Source organism: Akanthomyces muscarius, chromosome 4 (genome assembly GCF_028009165.1).
Source record: "Akanthomyces muscarius strain Ve6 chromosome 4, whole genome shotgun sequence".
Taxonomy (NCBI): Eukaryota; Fungi; Ascomycota; class Sordariomycetes; order Hypocreales; family Cordycipitaceae; genus Akanthomyces; species Akanthomyces muscarius.
Window position 1 is genome coordinate 4,795,777 of NC_079244.1, and position 21,069 is coordinate 4,816,845.

The 21,069-nt window shown below is 54.8% G+C and overlaps 8 protein-coding genes across 8 annotated transcripts; 5 read left to right on the forward strand and 3 right to left on the reverse strand.

Annotated features, from left to right (window-relative positions):
* Positions 1–57: 57 nt before the first annotated feature.
* LMH87_012335 (uncharacterized protein) lies at positions 58–1,252 on the reverse strand (the record flags this gene model as incomplete). The annotated part of the gene is made up of 3 exons (XM_056201626.1): positions 58–123; positions 203–982; positions 1,046–1,252. 3 exons carry the CDS (start codon positions 1,250–1,252, stop codon positions 58–60), a joined length of 1,053 nt encoding a protein of 350 aa, XP_056053360.1.
* A 509-nt stretch (positions 1,253–1,761) lies between these two features.
* On the forward strand, positions 1,762–8,372 carry LMH87_012336 (uncharacterized protein; the record flags this gene model as incomplete). The annotated part of the gene is made up of 4 exons (XM_056201627.1): positions 1,762–1,764; positions 2,264–2,292; positions 2,431–6,379; positions 6,438–8,372. 4 exons carry the CDS (start codon positions 1,762–1,764, stop codon positions 8,370–8,372), a joined length of 5,916 nt encoding a protein of 1,971 aa, XP_056053361.1.
* Positions 8,373–9,033: 661 nt separating this feature from the next.
* On the forward strand, positions 9,034–9,559 carry LMH87_012337 (uncharacterized protein; the record flags this gene model as incomplete). Its single annotated transcript, XM_056201628.1, has 3 exons — positions 9,034–9,129; positions 9,202–9,264; positions 9,335–9,559. 3 exons carry the CDS (start codon positions 9,034–9,036, stop codon positions 9,557–9,559), a joined length of 384 nt encoding a protein of 127 aa, XP_056053362.1.
* Positions 9,560–10,197: 638 nt separating this feature from the next.
* On the reverse strand, positions 10,198–11,183 carry LMH87_012338 (uncharacterized protein; the record flags this gene model as incomplete). Its single annotated transcript, XM_056201630.1, has 3 exons — positions 10,198–10,557; positions 10,617–10,820; positions 10,926–11,183. The coding sequence occupies 3 exons, from the start codon at positions 11,181–11,183 to the stop codon at positions 10,198–10,200; spliced, it is 822 nt and encodes a 273-aa protein (XP_056053363.1).
* Positions 11,184–12,178: 995 nt separating this feature from the next.
* LMH87_012339 (uncharacterized protein) lies at positions 12,179–13,166 on the forward strand (the record flags this gene model as incomplete). The annotated part of the gene is made up of 2 exons (XM_056201631.1): positions 12,179–12,337; positions 12,405–13,166. 2 exons carry the CDS (start codon positions 12,179–12,181, stop codon positions 13,164–13,166), a joined length of 921 nt encoding a protein of 306 aa, XP_056053364.1.
* A 549-nt stretch (positions 13,167–13,715) lies between these two features.
* LMH87_012340 (uncharacterized protein) lies at positions 13,716–14,464 on the forward strand (the record flags this gene model as incomplete). The annotated part of the gene is made up of 4 exons (XM_056201632.1): positions 13,716–13,839; positions 13,945–13,993; positions 14,238–14,378; positions 14,446–14,464. 4 exons carry the CDS (start codon positions 13,716–13,718, stop codon positions 14,462–14,464), a joined length of 333 nt encoding a protein of 110 aa, XP_056053365.1.
* A 2,956-nt stretch (positions 14,465–17,420) lies between these two features.
* LMH87_012341 (uncharacterized protein) lies at positions 17,421–19,159 on the forward strand (the record flags this gene model as incomplete). Its single annotated transcript, XM_056201633.1, has 7 exons — positions 17,421–17,548; positions 17,618–17,688; positions 17,756–17,778; positions 17,848–17,866; positions 17,933–18,052; positions 18,202–18,814; positions 18,961–19,159. The coding sequence occupies 7 exons, from the start codon at positions 17,421–17,423 to the stop codon at positions 19,157–19,159; spliced, it is 1,173 nt and encodes a 390-aa protein (XP_056053366.1).
* Positions 19,160–20,219: 1,060 nt separating this feature from the next.
* Positions 20,220–20,855, reverse strand: LMH87_012342 (uncharacterized protein; the record flags this gene model as incomplete). Its single annotated transcript, XM_056201634.1, has 1 exon — positions 20,220–20,855. The coding sequence occupies one exon, from the start codon at positions 20,853–20,855 to the stop codon at positions 20,220–20,222; it is 636 nt and encodes a 211-aa protein (XP_056053367.1).
* Positions 20,856–21,069: the final 214 nt, after the last annotated feature.

The window sequence follows — 21,069 nt, forward strand, 5'->3', positions numbered from 1 at the left end:
CTATTGATAAAAATGCTTCTATGTGTATTTGATCACAAAATGCGTATATGGTTTTGTTTAAATATCCTTGGCAAAGGTGTTGGCCACAATGAATGGGAAACAAGCTGTAGCCTCCATATATACCTGTTGCAGGGTTTATTAGCACTCCTTTGAACCGATGGGCCAGAGTATCACCACAGGGGTAAAAGCTTTGACCATTTACCTTAACACTGTCTGCGCCGATTTTGATCTTGCCCCACGAGACTGCCTCATCTGGTCTGGCGCCAGCATCACTACCATCAAATTCCTGTCCCGTGTTGATGTATACTGCGGACTCTGCACCGTTGCGCATGAGGCACGCGTTGGCAATGTGGTGCTTGACGATGCCGCCTCCCAGAATGATCATGCCAGCCCTCTTGGCGCGCACGGAAATGGTGTTAATCTTGCGAATGTCCTCGACAATGTCGACCTTGAGCTGCTGGGGCGAGGACTTGAAGGTGTGAAAGTAGAGCATATCGCCGAGGCTGCCGTCGGTCAGTGCGGGGCAGAAGACGGGAATGCCGTTCTTGTAGGCCCAGTAGTAGACGGAGCGCTCGTCGTTGATCTCTTTGCCGAGGCGGTGGATGATTTTGGACGGCGTCCAATTGATCTCGTCGTCGGTGCCCTTACTGGCCTCTTGCTCCTCGAGCATCTTGTCGAGGATGGGCACAACCCAGTCCTCAAAGGCACAGTAGTTGGCGTTGGGCACAACTAGGTTTCCGATGCGGTTGAGACCACGTTTGCGCAAGTTGGCGCCGACGTCGCTAAAAGACCCCATGTACGTTTCGCCGAGGCACTTGATGAAGTCCTCCTCGATGCCGCCAGCGGTTGTAACAATGGCGGAGACGTGCTTGTGTTCGACCAGCCAGCGCAACACGCCGCGGAGGCCCGACGATATCAAATTAGAGGTGTAGCCGAGAAAGATGGTGGTCTTGTCACCAGTCTCTGGGTCTTTCCAGTCTTGCTGGAGAGGAGAGTTAGCTTATTGTGTTGTATGATCTTATTTGACGGAAGTGCATGAATTTACCATATCATTTATAATTCGAATGGCCTCGCTCATGGCTGAAGCCTGGAAGCCCATGTGACGCATGCCCATGAAGAGATCGTGTGCTGTGATGGGACCCTTGAGCTTGTTGAAGTCGAGCTCCTCCACCTTTTGGGCGTCGGCGGGCATCTCCTCGGACTTGACGAGAACGGCATCCTTGGCGCCAGAAGGCGCAGACTGGTCGACCATGATGGTTATGGTATGCTGTGTCCTCAGTGCTATAGGTAGCGATTTGCAGCATGAGTTGCAGGCAGTGAATACAATTTTCCGGTGAACCCCACTATGACTGTCGATACCTGCACCCACTGGGCAGGTACGCCTCGTTGTACCGCCTGCCAGGCGAAATGCTGCGGACTGAGCGGCGGAATGGGCCTCGATTCACTCTAAAAAAAAGAAATAAAAAAGAGTCGCGGAACAGAACACTGTACTCGATTCATGCTAGGTCAGGCCAAAAACAAAGAAGCAAAATAGCTATGGCGAAAGCAGGCAAACGGGTGGTGTTCGGTCGGCCAACACACCAAGGCCGAATCAGGACTAGCGTTATTCGATGCCTGGCACCTGGGCAAGGCCAGCTCAGCCTTTGCCTGTCAACCTGGCTGTCTGTATCCGTACCTGTACCTACCTAGGTACCTACCTAGCTCTGGTGCGTTCCGGCACTGCACGTCTCGGTTAGCGCGGTGGCTCGGTGGCTTCAGCCAATGGTTGGCCGTTCTGATAGGGCGTCTTCAAGTCGGCGGGCCACCTCACCTGCTCGCCCGCCTGCCTGCCCGAGGCCCTGGGCGGCTTCTGGGGGGCGCGCGACTTGGCTGGTGCGGTGCACCGTATTTTGAGGTGCCCCCCGGGGGTGGGACCGCCGTGCATCCTTTAATCCCTTCATCCATCTTTCCGTTCGACACGCATCACGACGACGGATACCCGCCGTTTGCTGCAGCTGCGCCCCGAGCTCTGCTGCTGTACTCCCGCGCCCGTATTGCCGACTGTATTTTTAATCTTGTGCGCTCCGAGTTGCGCTCTGCCGCCCGCCGCCTCTTTTTGGCGTGTCCTTGTGCGCATCGAGCCAAATCTGTGCGATCCGATCGCCAGGAGACCACCAACAGATTCACTTTTTCCGACCACACCGCTCGCCAAACGCCATCTACGCGCCCCGTGCCCTACCTATCGCTGTTTGTATGAATGGGGCCCTAATCTTATCGCGCCAAGCAGCGACGCAGTGGCCTGCTCTTGAGCATGTACGCATCCATCACTCCGCCCTCCCTACCAGCCGCCATCTCGAAGCCATCGTGACCCGGTTTCCGACGTGACGTCCGCCATCGCTGGCCGGGCTTGGGCGCCTGTCCCATCGGCCACCTACTGACTTTCTCCTGCAGGGCTTCCAGATATTCCAGATATGATCCGGACCGGCGGTCGCGCTCTCCCAGGGACCGCTCGCCGGATCGCTTCGACCGTGGACCGCCGTATGACCAGGATAGACGCCGCTCATCCGCCGAATCGAGAGGAAACCCCGGTGGCTTCCCCCCCAATCGCGACGGCTTCGGTGACTCCATGCGAAGAGACCCGCCGCGCGGTCCCAAGGCCCTTATCGACATGCCCAATGGTCCCCGCGGTGGCTTTGGAGGAGATTTTCGTGGCGGTCGCGGTCGTGGCAGGGGTCGCCCATGGCCTGCTCGCGATGATAGTAGAGAACGCGGCAGGGAAAGAGATGTTGACTTTCGCGACCGTTATCGCGATGACCGTAGCCGCGAGCGAGACCGCGATCACAGGGATAGAGAGTGGCGCGACCGGGGAGATTTTATTCGCAGGCGATCCCCCATTGGGCGACCCAGATCACCCAACCGAGACTTTAGGGATCGTGAACGCGATGCACCACCGCCAGTTGATGTGGAACGACCTCGTCGGGGCTCTCGTGACGCTGGGCCCCTTTCGGCTGGATCTACTGCATCTGACCAACCCTTCAGCGGCCCTTCGTTTGCTCGCGGAGGTGGCTTTATGAGAGGTCGTGGGAGAGGGGGACGAGGCGATTGGAACTCCGACCGAGGTAGAGGGCGCACTCCCTACGATGACCGCAATGACCGCTATCCTAGGAGTCGTTCTCAAGAGGGACGCTGGGGTAGAGAGCGCGACGACCGAGACAGAGGGGACCGTTATCCTCCTGACGATGGCCGCAGAGATCTTCGTGACGACCGCGACAGATCTGACAGAGATCACCTTCGAGTCAAGCCAGATGCCCGCACGCCAAACCCGGCAGAGTCGGCACCGCAGTCCCGCGAGGTGTCGCCTCCTCCCATCGCACCATCCGCCCCAGCATTTGGCTCCGTACCAAATAGAGGATCGATATCCATCGACGGGACGGGAAAGCCGCCTTCCATGCCTCGGGCACATAGCGACCGTCCGCCTTCCTCAGGCCATTTGGGACCCGACAGCCCTTCCATGAGCACCCGTGGCCCCCCACAGGGCCCTAGTCGACAATTTGGCAGAAGAATACCGGACTCTCCCAAAGCTATGCGGTCGCAAACCTTTGCGTACGGAGGCGACTATCCAGAGCAACGCCGGCCCCGTAGTAGCGGAGCAAACTCTGATTCCATCACCGGCATAGAAAACCGATCGCGGTCCAATTACAGTGCCGAGCCAGGCGAGATTGTTAAAAGCGAAAACGACACGCAAGACTCGAAACACTTGGCTGCCGATCTCGATGAAGGTGAACTTCCCCAAGAAGACGAAACGCCGTCAGCTCAAAAGCCCGATACCAAAGCTGTCCCGCTGAGGGTAACTCGTAAGCGGAAACGACCTGTCGTTGGGGTTGTTCGATTTTCCCTCCCGCCGAAGACTTCGAAAGACGATGACTCTGAATCCGACGATGACGAAGATATGGCCGACTACTTTGACATGGAGATCAGTAAAACTGAAGCCGAGCTGAGCAAGCTCCATCAGCCTGAATTGCCACTCGAAGTCCTTTCGCGCTATGCCTCGCTCTCTCATGGAGCAATGGTGAAAATACTCAATGACCATGAAAGGTTGACCGAGATGCTTGGCGAACCACCGGAAGGCATTGCGATTGCCCCGACCAAGGAAGAAGTGGAGGTGGCCAAGCCTGTCCAGGACGAAGCTGCTGCAGCAGAACCCCAGCCAAAGCCAGAAGAAAGCACTCCCGCCTTCGCTGATGTTCCGGAGGCGACCAAACCCGAGGAGTCGACTGTTTTACCTGTGGCTACAGTTCCGGAGCCTGAGAGCAAAGCAAAAGAGCCAGGGCAGAAGCTAGAGCAGGCACCAGAGCAGGCACCAGAGCAGGCGCCAGAGCAGGCGCCAGAGCAGCGACCAGAGCAGCGACCAGAGCAACAGCCAGAGCAACAGCTAGAGCAGGAGCCGGAGCAGAAGCTTGAACAGGAGCCGAAGCAGAAGATGAAGCAAGAACTCGGACAAGAGCCCAAGCAAGCACCGAAAGAGCCGGAGAAAGAACCGGAAGAGCCAAAGCAAGGGCTGAGGCGAGAGCCGGAGCAGAACCTAGAGAAAGGGCCGAGACAGGGGCTGGAGCAAGGGCCGGAGCGGGAATTGGAGCCCGAGCAGCAGGCCACAGTGGTACTGCCGGTTCCTGAAGTCGACGACGCCATCAAGGAGCCAGTACCTGAACCTGAACCCCAAGTCAACGGAGATGCACAAGCTGCTCACCAACAGCCGGTGGAATCCAAGACACTCGAACCTCTCCTGGCAATGGAAACCACCGACACGGGATCCAAGGTACCTAGCACTCCTTCACAAGTCGAGGACGATGAGACGGAGTCTGAAGACGAGGCGTACCTGGACGTTGATGCTATTCGCCAGTACATGACTACTCCACCACCCGACAGCCTTCCAACTTTCGCCTCGAAGCCCTGGGAAAAGGACACTGACTTCTTAGCAAGTCTTCATCCTGATCCCGAGGTCGATAAATACGTTGCGCAGCACATGGACAAAGTCCACCTTGATAGGGATCATGAACAAAATGAGCAGCGCCACGTGTACGCAGACAATTATATCCGCTATCTCGATTTCACGACCTCGAGCGATCCGGTTGCGGTCAAGAGTCGAGACAAATTCTCCGTCACAATGCCAATTCCAGAACCCGCTGCCGCTGCGACGCCTGAGCCAAAGCCCGAAGGCCGTACGTCAGGACGTCGCTTCGCCTCCGAACGTGATCTTGAGCGAGTTCTTCAAGCCTCTATGCGTGAAGATGAGGAGCGAAGGGAACGTGAGCTTAGAATACAAAAGGAAAAGTACCGCAGCGAGAAGGAGGCTGATATACCTAGCATGTACTGGGACGCCGAAGAACGCCAGAGCGTACAGTACTGGGATCATTCTGGCTACGTGCCGCAAGACCGGCTAGTATCTACTTGGCAGGTCCTTGCGCCGACAAACAACTTTACAAAGGAGGAATCAGAACTTTTCGAGAAGCGATATCTGGAGCATCCTAAGCAATGGGGCAAGATTGCAGAAGTCATTCCCAACCGCGACTTTGGCACATGCATCCAGTATTATTACCTTATGAAGAAGGACCTCAATCTCAAAGAGAAGCTTAAGAAACAGCCCAAGAGGCGCAAGAAGGGCCGAGGCAAGCAGCGTTCTAGTGCCCTGATGTCTGAACTTGGCAATGCGGATCCCGAGACGGAAGATAATCAGGAAACTGGAGAAAATGGCGAGAGGCGTCGGCCGAGACGCGCTGCTGCTCCTACATGGGGCTTTGAGCAGCCTCCCATTGATCCTGATACTTCTACGCCTGTCTCAACCCCAGGTCGCCGTGGCCGAGGCGAAGGAGGAGAAAAGTCCGACGGACGGAGGCGCGGCAGAAAGTCAGCCAAAGACAAGGATAAGGAGGCCAAAGAAAAGAAGACTAACCAGTCATTGTCCGCCGCATCTACTCCTGGACCAAGCAAGGGAAGACCACGGTCGTCTTCACGTATGCCTGAAGGTCCTGTACCAGCGACCAACGAAATCCATCCCGCGATACCCAACTTCGAGCAGGCTATCCCCTCTGGCATCCAGCCGCCGTTTTCTGTCCATTCGCAGCCTATGACTGGCATCGAAAGGCAGGTCACGCCTGTAGCCCCGCCTCCCATAGTAGATGTGCTATCGGCGCCGTCTCTTAGGCCGGAGCCGCCGCCCCCACCCCAGCCAGCAATGGCAACGTTCAATCTGTCACAGTCCAGCCAAGATCGGAAGGCGGCTACGCAAGCATCTAGTTACTGGAGTGTATCCGAATCCAACGATTTCCCATTGCTTCTTGCAGCATTTGGGTCGGACTGGAACGCTATTGCAAATCACATGGGCTCCAAAACTGCTGTCATGGTAAGTTGATGCAGCAAATGAAAAGCCGAGATTGCAAACAGCTAACATTTTGCTGTAGGTCAAGAACTATTTTGTTCGCCAAAAGGACCAGACAAAACCGGAATTGGAAGCCATCGTGCAGGATGCAGACGCGAAACGTATGCGAGGTGAGAATCGACCCGATCCACCTCCGCATACGGCTGGTGGTCGTGGAAGACGATATGATGTATTGCCACCTGCACCAGGGCGACCGGGACCATTTGGCGTTCCACCAGGTATGGAAATGCACAATGAACCGCCACCGCCAGTCAAGCAGGACGCTGGACTGCCAGGCCGTGCGCCAGCGTACCCCGCCTACGGTGTCCCCATTGCAAAGGCACCTGCACAGGGTCTTGGGCCGCCGGCAGGACAACCTGTCGGAGCCCAAGCCGCACCACCGCCAGTCGGCCCGCCGCTTTCTCCCTCCCGCACTGGACGTGGACCCCCGCCTGCCTTTGGATTTCCGGACCGTGAGCGAGATATTCGCGGATCCCTTCCACCGAAAGCACCTGGTGCTGGCAGTCCTGATATTCGAGATCAGCGAGCCTTGCACGAGCGCCAGAAAGCAGATCTTGCACTTCGCGATTCTCACATGCGCGAGAGAGAACGGGAGCGCGATCTTAGTCGTCAGTCTATGCGTGTTAAGCAAGAGGAGATGGCACCCCAACATGGAGGCTACGAGCCATTTGGCCATCGCCAACAGGCGAGCTTAGGACAAGGTAGACCTGATCCACTGTCTCTTGGACGACCGGCAACGACAGAACCGTCACGCAACTATGGCCAAGGGCCGCAGCCTGGCCGCGGATTGCTTGGCGATCCTGGCCCTGGCCACTCACCGCCTATGGCGAGACCAATGTCCACGATGGGCTCGCGACCACCATCTGGAGAGCTTTACCCTTCCCATCCTCCTCCCCAATCGAGTACTCCTGGGTCCGTTGGTGGCTTAGCGAAGCCTTCTGAGCCACGTAAGACGTCGAACATCATGTCTCTTCTGAATGACGACCCTCCACCAGCACCAAAACGGGTCAGCGAAGTTGCGGCTCGAGCTGTCGCAACTCCACCGCCACAGCCCATGTCGCGGCCGCCCCCCTCACAACAGCAGGCCGCGCCTTTGCGTCGTGAACCGGAGCCAGGGTATCACTCATATGGTCGCAACCCTCCTCAAGCGGCTCCTGCAGGCATGCCTTCGCTCAAGCCATCGCAGCCTCCCCCAATGTCGGGATCGCGGATGGCAATGGAAGCTCAGCCCGAGCGTGATTACTACCGATCACATGCATACCCCTCTGTACAACAAAACACGGCCACGAACTCGCCGCCGACGGCCCCTCATCGATATGCTCCTCCGCCTTCACAAGCATACCAGCCGCAGCCTGGCTACCCGACTCAATACGGCTCCGCGCCGCAACCGCACGCAGCCTCACCGCCTCCTCAGTATGCCGGCCACGGAGCTCCCAGAGGACGGGACCATGGGCCTCCTCCTCCGCAGAACGTTCGTGACCAGGGCTGGCCTTCTCATCAGCAGCCTCCTGGCAACGGCTGGCAACAGGGCCCCGGGCCTAAGACGTCACAGGGCCCGCCACCACCGCAGTCGTGGTCTCCAGCTCCGCAATCGCAGCACCCCTCCCATCCACACACAGTTAGAGATGAGCGAGCGTACAGCACGCAGCCCATGCAGAGTCGCTACGCACCGCCGCCAGCAACCTCGCGGCCTCCTGACCCAGGGCCGCCTTACAACCGCTACTCGTCGACGCCCGTGCCACGTGATCCGCGAGAAATGCCCGGCCGGAGCTACACTCCCGTCGGTTATGACAACCGAGGGCCGCCACCTCCTCCCCAGGGTCCAGGAGGGTATCCGCAACCGGACCCGCGAGACCCAAGAGATCCACGAGATCCAAGAGACCCGCGGGATATGATGTCGAGAGGACTGCGACCGCAAGACTCGTATGACAGACGCCAGGATCAATATAGACGGTGATTGGGTGGGTTTTTTCTTCTGTATTTCTTTTCGTTATTTCAGAACTCTTGTTTATTACAGCGGCCGAAGCAAAGGAGTGGGAGTAGGAGCAAATGGAAAAAGGGCATGCACGAATTTCATTACGAGCATTCGGTGTTGGATACCAATGGTTTAGGGGATGTATGCATAGTTTGGGGTGGTCTTTTGCTGAATGGTGCTAGGCGCACTTTTGTATTTGTTTGATTTTAAAAGGTGTTTTCATTCTTGTAGTTTTTCCCCATCGCCATTCTTTTACCCGTGCCGGATTGCTACCCTTGTATCATTGGATTCTACTTTCGCTGGAGGAAGATGGCATCCAAAGTATCGATAGTCTGGTGTGTGGGCACCGTAAAACTTGAATCAGATCTCTGATTTAAATGCATTCGAAATTAACCATACCTTTTTTGTCTCTAACGGCTGCGGGATTGAACTGCCTGTGTCTCGTCATGGCGTTGACGTCGTGTGGGTCTGCACCGTGGCGGATCTGGCCGCCCCTCTACGCGACGACGCGACCAGGAGAGACGAGCGTTCGAATCCAACGCCTGCAACACCGCTGCCATTTCTACTCATAGGGGCGGGGAAAAACGAAAAGAACAATCGGCGCGCACCTGAGGGACACATATATTGCGAAGCAAGAAACAGTATGGCTTCGGGTCACCGCGGCGCATCCGTGGGTCCGTCCCGCGACAAGTCGTATTTCGAGCAGCAGCGCGAAGCTCTCCTCGGCGACATTGCCATGGTACGCGCGGCTCATTTTCCTTGTTCTCAACCCTTTTCGCGCAGGCTCAGCCGGCTAATGTCGCACGAACAGAGCTTTGAGCAGGTCCTCGGCAACATTAACAAGTTGAATCGGTCGCTAGAGTCCATCATCGCGGTACGTTTTGCATGCGACCCTCCCGCGGGGTAAGCCCACGTTGGACTAACTGTGTTGTGTATGTGTATAGGTGGGAAACGAGTTCTCGTCGGTGGAGACGCTGTGGTCGCAGTTTGAAAACGTCATGGGCAAAGACGAGACGGCCGAGAAGCAGGGCGAGGGCGATAACGAGGGAGAGGAGGAGGAGCAGTCGTCATCGCCGCCGCAGCAGCAGTCGCAACAGCGGCAGCAAGGATCGGGGCCGAGATCGAGGGGTGTGAAGCGGGAGGCGCAGAGCGATGCCGAGGAGGAATGAATGATACCCCAGGGACTTTCCTGTCCCAGATATACTCTCTACTAGATTGGAGAGAGTACAATATACATGAGATATGAACTGCATACATTCACAGTCGAGCTACGATCGGATGTTCGGTTTTAAAAGCATTGTAAATATTATTTTCAGCCTGTTTTGCGCCTGTCTTACCCCCGTGATGGCAGAGAGAGAAAGAGACGAAGAGGAGGGGGCATCCGGGCCATACCACTGTCTACAACAGGAAATAATGACAGATGAAGAATAAGAAAGTAATATCAACAAAGGAAAGCACTTTCGTCAACACTCTTTCGCGACAAGTGAAAGAGAAGCGTCATCCAGTATATACCCGCAAACACAAACAAACACAAATCGAAAAAAGCAGCCCGCGCACTCCCTTTGGCAACCCGTCAAAAAAATAAAAAAAATTCAACAATGTCGTTCCCTTTCTCGCTGTCGTATAATGCCATAAATAAATAGAAACAGTAGTAACCCAAAAGTTGTGCCAGAAGAAGAGTCGAAGACAACAAAACAAAAAGAAGAAGAAATTCGTTCAATACGGTTCATTCATTAGAAGATAAGAGCCTTGTTCGTCAGCTGTACAGTAAAACAGGTTCTCTCATTTTACTCAATTTGTTTTGTGTCTAGAGAAACTGGCACTTTCTCTTCTTCTTCTTGGCCTTGAGGGGCGGCAGGGGTTTACCCTCGGCGTTGGCAGCCTGGGCGGCGGCGGCGGCCGACTCGACGTTTCTGCGGTCGTTGGCGACAATGGTGAGGATGGCGCGCTCAAAGATCTCGTCGACGCCGAGCATCTCCTTGCTGCTGCACTCCATGTACTGGGCGTCCATCTTCTGGGCGACGGCGCGCCCTTGCTCCGCGGTGACGGGCGTCAGGCCCTGCGTCTTGAGCATGTCGATGCACGTTCGCTTGTAACGCAGGTCCGATTTGAGGCCGACGAGGATGAGCGGCGTGTAGGGGCAAAAGTGGAGAACTTCGGGGTACCACTGCAAAAATCGGAGAATTAGCACATGTCAAGAGGCCAAGTAAGAGTAGAGTTGCTTACCTTGTCGAGCACATTGTCCAGCGAGTTGGGACAGTCAATGGCGAAGCAGACGAAAATCAAGTCAGTCTCTGGGTAAGAAAGCGGGCGAAGGCGGTCGTATTCCTCTTGTCCAGCAGTGTCCCACAGAGCCAGCTCTACGGTCTTGCCAGAAGGCGGATGGACGGGGTAGGTGATGTAGTTTTCGAAGACAGTCGGGACGTATTTCTGTTTAGCACACTTCGTTAGCGATCATTGATGCGCTTTGCTGTCGCTTGATCGCAAATTTGCAACTTGGGGCGCATAAGTTTGCGAGTTGTTGATTCTTCGCACCTCTGGAAAGTAGCCCTGGCTGTAGCTGATGAGCAGACACGTCTTGCCACAGCCGCCGTCGCCGACGACGACAATCTTCTTGGAGTAGGTGGGCGGCTCTGTGACGTGCGTCGCGGCTGACTCGCGGCCCGAGGCGGAGCTCATCGTGGTGCTCACGGTGCCGTCGCTAGATCTCGTCCGCTGGTTGCGGCGCGGCTGGTCGTAGTTTGCCGAACCGTAGTATGAATTGCGGTATTGCTGTTGCTGCTGCGTCGCCATTGTCTTTGTGTGTGTGTGTGTGTTTTAGACAGGCCAACAAAAAAAAAACACGTCGAGGAATGTGCGACGTATGATTTGTCTGCGATTTTTCTTCTCCCCTTTGCGACAGAGCAAGGTGACAAAGTGCCCTTTTTGGTCAAACGTTGCCTAGGTGATTCAAGATCCTCGGAGGGGCTGCGTTTGTCCGATGGCGGGCGAATCAGTGACACAGATTTCTTGTGCTAGCCTTGCGATAACTCTGGTGATGATGAAGTAGATTCCGTGTAGCTTCAGAATTCAGATGCTATATTCGCGCGCAAAAAATATAGTCAGCGAAGCAGAAAAAAGTGTTATGTTGAGAGGAAAGAAAGCTGGGGTGATTGTCAGAAGCTTGAGTGGGCAAGCTTTCTTTCAGCGGGCTCTGGGTGGTGTGGTGCTGGCGGCCCAAAGTAAATATGTTGGCAGGGCAACGCCACTACCCTGGTCGCAGGCTTTGTTCAAAACACGAGCTGTCGCGGGGCTGGCCGCTGCTGGATATAAAGTGCCATTTATTCGTGGCGCAAGGAGGGGCTAGGATCGATTAGAGCAGGGACTTAGAGGTGTCCTGGAGCTTAATGGTAAATGGCTTACTACCAGTATGTGCATTCGTGCGGGTATGGAGTCGCATGCTGTGGATGGTCGTGCGGCAGCGCGGATGCCTCGATGGCCTCGAGGAGAAAATGTAGTGTAACATGAGGGCTGAATGTGCACAGATGGTGGGACTTCACAGGTCAATGATTCCAAGTCCGACTTGAGAGCGAGTCTGCAATGTAATGCTAGATGGCGCGTGCTGGCCTGAACGGCCGCCGCTGGTTGCTGCCAGCTGGCGATGCGCGTCCGTTTGCTGCCGGCCGATGCGTTTGACGCAGCAGCCCCTTGAAAAACATGTGCATACTGAATCGAAACTTCTTCCCTTGCAAGATCTCTTTTCATCTTTCTTTCCTCCCAGCATCACTGAACTATTGTTTCCGGCTTCAATGGCAGACTCACACTTCACCAGCATCTTGGCTACGATCAGGTCTGGCGAGTTTAGCGATCTTAAATTCGTTTGTAACGATAAGGCGTTCTTTGTTCACAAGAACATCGTTTGTACGCAATCTAGTGTCCTGGACAGCACCATCAAAGTCAGATTGGCCGTAAGTTTGTTCCGATCACGGTCTACGACTTGGCGCCTTAGATACTTACGAATCATGACTTGCGCAGGAACCAGTGTCTGACACAATTAGCATGCACGGCTTTGAGATACCAACCGTCGAAAGTTTTGTCCAATTCCTGTACACCGGGGACTATGCAAACACCAAGCAGGAAGGCCAGGAAGGCTCCCAGCAAGATGGAAATGTACGCCCGGAACTTCTGGGCCATATTCATTGCCGTGAGATTGCGTCCCGCTTTAAGGTGGACAGACTAATGAATCCGTCGCGAGCCAAACTTGAAGCACTGATCGATAAGCACCAAGACAGTAGTGACCTACGCTCAGCTCTGCCAGCTGCGATTCGCTTGGCACATACCGTATCGACCAGCCAAGACGTCATGGACTTGCTATCTGCCTCGGTCGCTCGAAACATTGACGAGATCATGGATGATGATCTTCTCTCCAACATTAGCGACGTGCCAGAGTTTCTCCTGGCCGTTTTGAAGCATTCTGCGCGCAATGCTTCGCAGCTCAAGACCGAGCGCGCCAAGAGAATGCAGGAACTGAAAGAGCAGGAACAGACAGCTTCAACCATCCCGGAAGGGTCCCTGAAGCTCCCTCGTGACACGAAGTCATGGATAAATAATTATTGCAAAATGTCTTTCAACGCTGAGTTCACAGATGCATTCGAACTGATCTGCCGAGGGTGCCATTCCAACCAGGATCTAGCCAAAATTCAAAAGCCCAAACCCTCCTCGCCATTCTTCGGTGCTCCTGCCTCATCACGTCCACTTCTCTTCGGCTCAAACAAGGGGATGTTCGGCGGCGCCTGAGAAACACGTTTGCCAGTATGGAGTTTGGCTGCTGATTGCGACATTAACTTGGTTCAGACGCAGGATACATTTTTGTACAGTACGACCGCATCCTGATGTTGACACGTCCACACCGACCCGCGAACAAATGTTTTTGCTCTTCCACCCCATAGATCGAGTCCTGAATTTTGCCGCAAGACAGACAGCGGGGAGGCAACGGCAAAGGCGGAGGCGGTGGTAACGGTTGGGGCGAGAGAACGGGTCTCAACTACGATTGATGCAATGATTATTTCTCGCGGACCTTGAATGTACCATTTTTGCTGCTGGCGAAATTCCTTTATTCGTTCTGCTTGCGAAAGGATGTTTGTACAATAGCCCCATGCAGGACGCTGTCGCGCCGTCGTCCCATTTCAGATAGCTCCGTGGTGGTCCGTGCACCACCACGAAAATTCAAGACGAAAATTCACGACGTGCCCGGCCAGCCAAATTTTGCCGTCTCCATCATCACGCCTGCACAGCTCCTCAAAGTCTTCGACGCCATTGCCGCTGCACCCAACCCATTGGCCCAGCATGGCGACGACGCAGACTCCCAGCAAGTACGTCACTCTCGTGTCGGGTGACGGCTTCGAGTTTGTGGTGCTGCGCGAGGCAACCATGATTAGCCCGATCATCAAGGGCATGCTCGAGCCTAGAAGTGCGTGAATCGAATTTTCCCTCGGTCGGCCAAGTGGCTTTCCTTGCAGACACGACCTGTCGATGCTTGCAGATCAAATGCTTACCAGAGACCAATTCGTTGCAGGCCAATTTGCTGAGGCCAAGGATGCACGCTGCGTGTTTCACGAAATGAGGTAAGCTCAACATGTTGTGCAACCATCTGCCCACGAACAGGCGGGGAGGGAATGACGATATAGGCGTCGCATCGCCGAGCTTTTTTCCTTGACAGAACAGCCGCGTTATTGGCATCTCGTCTTTGGCGGCGGCGCGTTCTGGGTGATTCTCAACTACACTTGAACCGACTGTTGCCTCCCCTCTTCAATTTGTGCCGTTTCCTCTGGGAGTGAAGGGCGTGGAGCTAATCTAGTCCGCCGACAGCGCCGTGGTCCTCGACAAGGTGGTCGAATACTTCCACTACTGGTACCGATACCGCAACAGCGAAGACGTGCCCGACATGGAGATTTCCGTCGAGATTTGCCTCGAGCTGCTGGCGGCGGCAGACTACCTGGGCTTGGACCAGTAAGCTGCCCAGCCCCCCCCCCCCCCCCCCCCCCCAGCTGGCCGGATTCTGACTTGGTAATGGCAGGAGCAACATGAACAAATGATTTTATTTCGATACACGGTAGGCGTTTATTGGTCATGGCACCCTTTGATTTTGGCGTTGGGGGTACTGGCGCAACCCACAAGAGCAACAGCCTCACGGTACATATTAATGAAGACGACTATTTTTTTTGACGACTGACCGAATCGAAGCGTGACGACCAACTCGATTTATTCGACGATACCTGCATATGTGACCGCACCATTTCAGCATATACGTTCTTCCCTGCAACTCCTCCGTGGGTCGAACGTCTATTAGAGATGGAAGATTGACATCCCGCTCACTCTGTGTAGCTCAGTTGTGCATTGAGTGTTCACTTTTTCTGCTGGGAGACATTTCTTTACTTTTCCTTTTTGCCTTGCTTCACGTGCTGCCCTGTCTTGGTCGTGAGTCTTTGTTTGTGATGTGACCCTTGTGCTACCGCGGCTCCGCGGAAGTGAGGGTTAGGTAAGCTGCACCGGAACTCGTGGCTCGCAGAGCTCTTTGCTGCAGTGGCGTTTGGGTAGCTCTTATAGGGCAGCGGTCTGCCATGCTGCCCACGTCAGCGTATCAGCTCGGACTGAGAGGGCTGATCGACGCCATGTGTCGTGCGGTAAACGTTATGCAGTCAGAACTATGAGCGGCGGAGCGGCGTGGATGTTGAACCGCCCCTGAGGTTGTGTAAGCGGCGATTGGATCCTTTGAGTGGATACGTATTACTACGAGAACTGCGGCTTTTACCGTCTTTGCGAGGCTCTCAGCTGCTCGTACAGAAACTCTTGGCTGTTCGTCCCAATCAGCGTCGAATTCAGTTATTGATGCTCGACCTTTTTTCTACCTGTCCAAGGATTCTGTGTTGATTCTCGCCACTGGCCTGAAATCCACCCCCGCGAATTGTCTAGGTCTAAAAAGTGGCTCTCGCATCTTGGACGCTAGAAAGCAGGCTGTAACCAACACAATGCCAGCTTGCCAGTTTGGGTAGCATTGTGTCGCAGTAGGCCAGCCCGAGTTCCAGGCTGTCGGACCACCGACCAACTTGTTCCATGCAGCCTAGCCCATTGCGACGTCATGGCGGCTGCCCTGAGGGGGGATGGGGAACAGGAAAAGAGGTGAGAGGGCAGCCGACGACGGGGGTGGGCTCGGCTCCATCTCAGCACACAATTGCCACCATTGCCACGTACAAGCACACCACCAACGCAGATGGGTGTGATTTCCAAGGAGGCGCTAGTTAGCTAGCAGTGCCCAGTCAGCGCCAATTTGCTGTTTTGGTGCTAATTGGTGCCAATTGTTGCTCGGCATGGCAAATAGGTCTTGAGGTGCGTCTTGGCTCTCTTTATCCGTCTGCTTGGCCCGTCTGCGTGGCCATTGTCCCACCCCAACTAGCAAGCTCCCGCCAGCTCCCAATTTCTTGGGCGTGGCCCCGTGGTTACACGGCAAGACGGGCATCGGCTGTGCGTACGGATAGCATGGACTGAGTACTGGTAGTGTGTCGTGGTGGCGTTGGCCCTCGTGCATTAGCTCCGGTAGTTGGGGCACCACTATACTATGGATCGGCACTCCGTCGCAGAAGGAAAAGAAAAAAGATGGTCATTCGAGAAGCAGCGTGGCAGCGTCGTCGGCGAGTTTCCTTTCCATCTTTTCGAGGGGGGGGGGGGGGGGGGGGGGGCAGAACACGGTCTGCGTCAGCACGCTAAATATTTGCTTGGTATCTGGGGGCCTATACGGAAGTATATAGCTCGGCCTTTGTTAACGCCTCGGAGAACTAGGATATAACACAGCAAGATAAATGTCTCTGAATTGCAATATAGATCTGAACCCCCGTTGATGTAATAATCGTTCTATGGCCAAGAAAAGCCTCTATCACGCGCACGACCGATTTCTTTCTTCTTCTTCCAGCCCTCGGAGTCCTCGGACGGCTCACAACAGGATGTCTAGTTGTTCGTGTCGTCGCACAGAACTTTGACAGGAAGCCAAAAGGGTCCGTTGTTTCACGCTGATAACGAATCAGACCCCGCCAGCTGCGAGACGGTGTTTCCTCATTTGTTCTTTAATTGGTTGTTTTCCCCCCCATGTCCATCGCCTCTTCTGATTCATGGCCTCGCTTCTTCTTTATTCTTTTTTTATCGGTTTCGGACGAGTCCCGAATGTTTTTTTTTTTTTTTTTGGCTGAACCTGATTGCTCGGCCCACTCCCCCTACCGGCACTGCATTGATACTAAAAAACACGGCCTTCACCGACATGGGAAACGCGTTGATTTCCACAAGGCGGCCCCTCGAACGAGTCGGGCCTCGATGAGCTGAGCTGGCCTAGCCCTGGGTCTATTTTCTTGGTATTGGCTTTTCTGTCATGCCTCTGGTTCCCGCCCTGCGTTATGTATGCTGTGCTGTAGCCGGCCCCCCCCCCTAACCCATGCAATGTCGTAGTGCAGGTGCCGAGTCCGCTGGATGGGGAAGCATGGCAGCCAAGGAACAGCGACGAAAGAGAGACAGCAAATTAAGTAAATAAAAATAAAAAATACAGTGTGGCGCATTTTCCAACTACGCTGGCAAACTATACTGCTCTAATTACGTCTTGCCTCCACATCCCACGCAAATGGGCTCCCAATATTCGGACTGACGATCCTTCTACACGCGCACCCCCTGCCACATGGACTGTGGCACCTTTGTCAGTGCGGCCTGGGCGAGCGAGCGCCGGCGCTCCCTGAGCCTGAGCCAGGTGTTCTTGCATAATGGTAGTGGCGATTCGGGTAATAAAACAGACTCGCTGTCCGTTTTGTTCGCCGTTTGATGTGGGGTGGTGAATTATATACAAATAAGACGCGGGTTGGTTTCTCGCCGGCGACTGCATCTGCTCCCTCCTCCTCCTTCCGCCTCTACGCTACTTCGAACTGACCGCTCCTCATTGCTCACACTGACATCGACCACCTTCTTTGTTCTTTTAAACCTGCAAACACCTCCGAGATTCAATAGGAACCAACCAACATGACTGCGCCCGAAATTGCGCATACGGATGGCGCCAAGCTGTCCGTCCTTCGAGGCTACGACACTTCACATCTCATCGTCGACGAGACATGGGCAAAGCAAAACTCGGGCGAAGTCGAGTTTCCAAAGTGAGCATCATCGCCTTCTTTTGCAAACGGCGCACCGATGGCTAACCCCAAATTGTTTGGCCGTTTCAGATCCAAGGCCATCGCTGCTCGAGATGCCATCGCCGAGTGCGGACGGACATATCACGGTTACAACGCCGGCTGTAGGTGCTCGACACGACGGTTTTTCTCAGGCCTCTGTATTGACGAGATTTCTCTCTGCCCCAACAGCTTACTATCTACCAAATGATCCTGTAAGTAGCCCTCGGCTGCCCCCCCGTCACCCTTGTTCCTTTTATCTTGGCTGACAAAATTACTCGCAGGAGGAACACGAACGGCTGGGTACGTCAGACCTGGCGCTGCGGGTCTTTCAGCGTGGCGTTTACTAACGATAAGTTGTCTCGGTAGATCACCAACACCGCATGGTACGCCTAATCCAACAAGGAAAGCTGGGTCTTGCACCCGTGCAGAACCCCAAAGATGTTGTCGATGTCTGCACCGGCACCGGCATCTGGGCCACAGAATATGGTGAGTAGTGGCCCTTTTCCCCTTTTCGCCTCGCCATTCCGAGTGGATTTAAAATTATACAATACCTTTGTTTGGCTCTAGTGTCTTTTTTGTTTCGTCCCATCTTTTTTCTGGGCGTGTTCCAGCGCTGACCATGTAATTTGCGACAGCCACCGAGCATCCCGACTGCACGGTCCTGGGAAGCGATCTGAGCGCTATCCAACCACGTGAAGGCGTTCCCAACTGCACATTCATCCAGCACGATGTCGAGAAGCAGGACTGGGACTATGGCCGCAAGTTTGATTATGCTTATTTCCGCTACATGGTGACGTGCTTTGATGACATGCCCGCGGTGCTCCGCAAGGCGCGCGACAACCTGCACGAGGGCGGCTACATTGAAATCTTTGACACGCCCATCCAGGCCCTGAGCCTCGACGGCAGCATCGACGGAACGGCGCTCGAGGAATGGGGCGAGGTCGGCCGTGCTGCCGGGCGCAAGCTCGGCCGCGACATGGCCAAGCCGAGGCAGTACAAGCGCTGGCTCGAAGAGGCCGGCTTCGTCGACGTGGTGGAGACCATCATTCCCGCGCCAGTGAATGAGTGGTGCAAGGACGAGCGTCAAAAGGAGATTGGCCGCTTCATGTTTCACGACTTCTACGCTCTGGTGGGTGGTCTCAAGAAGCTGGTCCTCGCCGCGGGCTACACATCGGACGAGGCCGACGACTTTTTGCGTCGTATCCGCAAAACTCTCGAGGACCCCAACGTGCACGCATACTATGAAAAGTGAGTTTTCCATCTTTTATATTCTGCCTTGTTGCATTGAGTCGTTGGCTGGCGACATGGCCTAGTGTGTCCCACAGCGTCGTTTGCGCTCTAGTCGCAAACTCTGATGATGAAGGCAAATGCTAACCGTTTCATCTCTTGTTTAGGTACATCGTCTATGGCCGCAAGCCCCGTGCAGACGAAGTTCCTGTCAAGCTTCCCAAGGAGGAGGCGGAGAAGGAAAGCACAGAGACCATCAAGGACGAGAAGGCGCTCAGCTTCAGCGGCATGATCATGTCCTCGCTGGTCATGTGCAAAGAGTCTCTGCGCATGACACTTAGAAACAGGCTCGGTTTGGAAATTTAATATCGACCAACTTATGAGAAACATGGTGTGATGACGTTTGTATTTTAATTTTTACTTCATCTTCCGGGGGCTTCCAATATCTTCTGGACGCACGACTTATGCGACGATTTTACAACGACTCTTGCTTTGGAGCCGGAGCGGCAAAGCTATGGAGATACAAATCTTGACTTTTTATATTTTATAAATCTTCTATTAGTCTTAGTTGGCTCTGAGAGACTTTTACATACTCTATCACTATTGGCTCTTGCGAACTTTACCGGCCAACTACCGAAACGGAACTTTCTTTCCACCCCCGCTCCTCAACTACACCTTGTCTCAGGTTCAACACCCCTCTACCAGTGGCAATGGCAGGCTACCATGCAGGCTGAACCGAATTGGGCTATTGGGCTTGCTCTTTTTGGCGCCTTGCATGCTGTCGGGTCGCAGTTCCCTATGGCCCGCCAGAATTGTGTCTCGGAACACAACACGAACAGAGATGTGCATTGCAACGCCGGCGCGGTGCCTTTCCGGTGGCTGCGCTGCGCTGCGCTGCGCTGCGCTGTGACCGAACTCGGACGGCCCACTTTGGCCGCACGCGCTGTGGAAGAAGTGGCTGTGCAAGTGCAGAAACAATATATAAGTCATGGAAACATGTTCGGATACGGTGTGTGGTCTGTCCTTGAGAAGCTTGAGCTCACCTGAGAGCAGGGTTTGAGACAGCCGCCATGGTCGCGGCATGCACGACGAGGTAGGATAGTTGTGCGCTCGAACATGACGTGAAGTATCCTACTGTGGACAAAAATGAAAATGAGATGAGAGACAGAAATGGAATCAAGTATAAGAAATGACACAACTACCGCGGGTTTGTATGCACGTGTGTGTTTTTCGCCGAATAATGAGTACAGACGGTGCGCCAAGACTTGTCAGTCTGAACCGCAATGTGTATGTATATATATTCATTCTGTTTTGAAAGTCTATACTAATATATCTCATCAGATTGAGCCTCTTCTAAAACCGAAGTCATGTCTTGAGGATCCACTCAAAGCCCGGCGATTTCATCTTTTCCTCAAGACACCAGGTTTTACTGAGCCTCAGTCTCATTAAGCTGTGCGATAATCTCGCTCAGCAGCGCCTTGCTGTTCTCCTCCACTTTGGCCTCTGCCCAGCGCTCCAGGTCCTCATCGCGGGGCTTGGCCCCCTCGTTGAAGCTTGCCAGCGTCTTGGCGCCGGCAGGCACGTTGACGGTCGTGGGCACGACCTTGAGGCCGACGACGCCCAGCACGGTGCGGAGGTGCGCCGCGACAGAGGCGCCGCCGCGACCGGCGTACGAGACGACGCCCGCGGGCTTACCGGTCCACTCGTGGAAGAGCGCGTCAATGGCCGTCTTGAGCCCGGCGGGGATGCTGCCATTGTACTCGGGCGTGAAGAAGACAAAGGCGTCGTAGCCGCGCACGAGGGCCGACCAGCGGCGCGTGTGCTCGTGGGAGTAGGCGGATGTCGGGTCGGCTTGGGGGCGGCCGGCCGGGTGCATGGGCTCGTCAAAGACGGGGAGCTGGTGCGCCTGCAGGTCGACCGTCTCGAGACGGATGTTGGGGTGGGAGGAAGCGACGATGGGGTCGAGGTACGTCTTTTGGATGTAGCTCTGGATGTGAGGCCCCATGCGGGGTGTCCGCGTGCTGCCGATGACGAGGGCAATGGTCTTTGCGGCGGCGGGCATGGTGGATGATGGTGCGCGGAGGTGCCGCTGGTATGGGGGTTGTGTAAAGGTGAGGCAATTTTGTTATTATCGTGAGTTGAGGCGTGGGCTGGTAGGATGGGTAGCGCCGGATGTCTACCTATTTAAGGCCTCTGGGGTTTTGTTAGCGAGCTCCGGCTGCTTGGCGTGGCTCCACGGCCGTAATCATGACTAGGCATTGGTCATCTGAAATGGT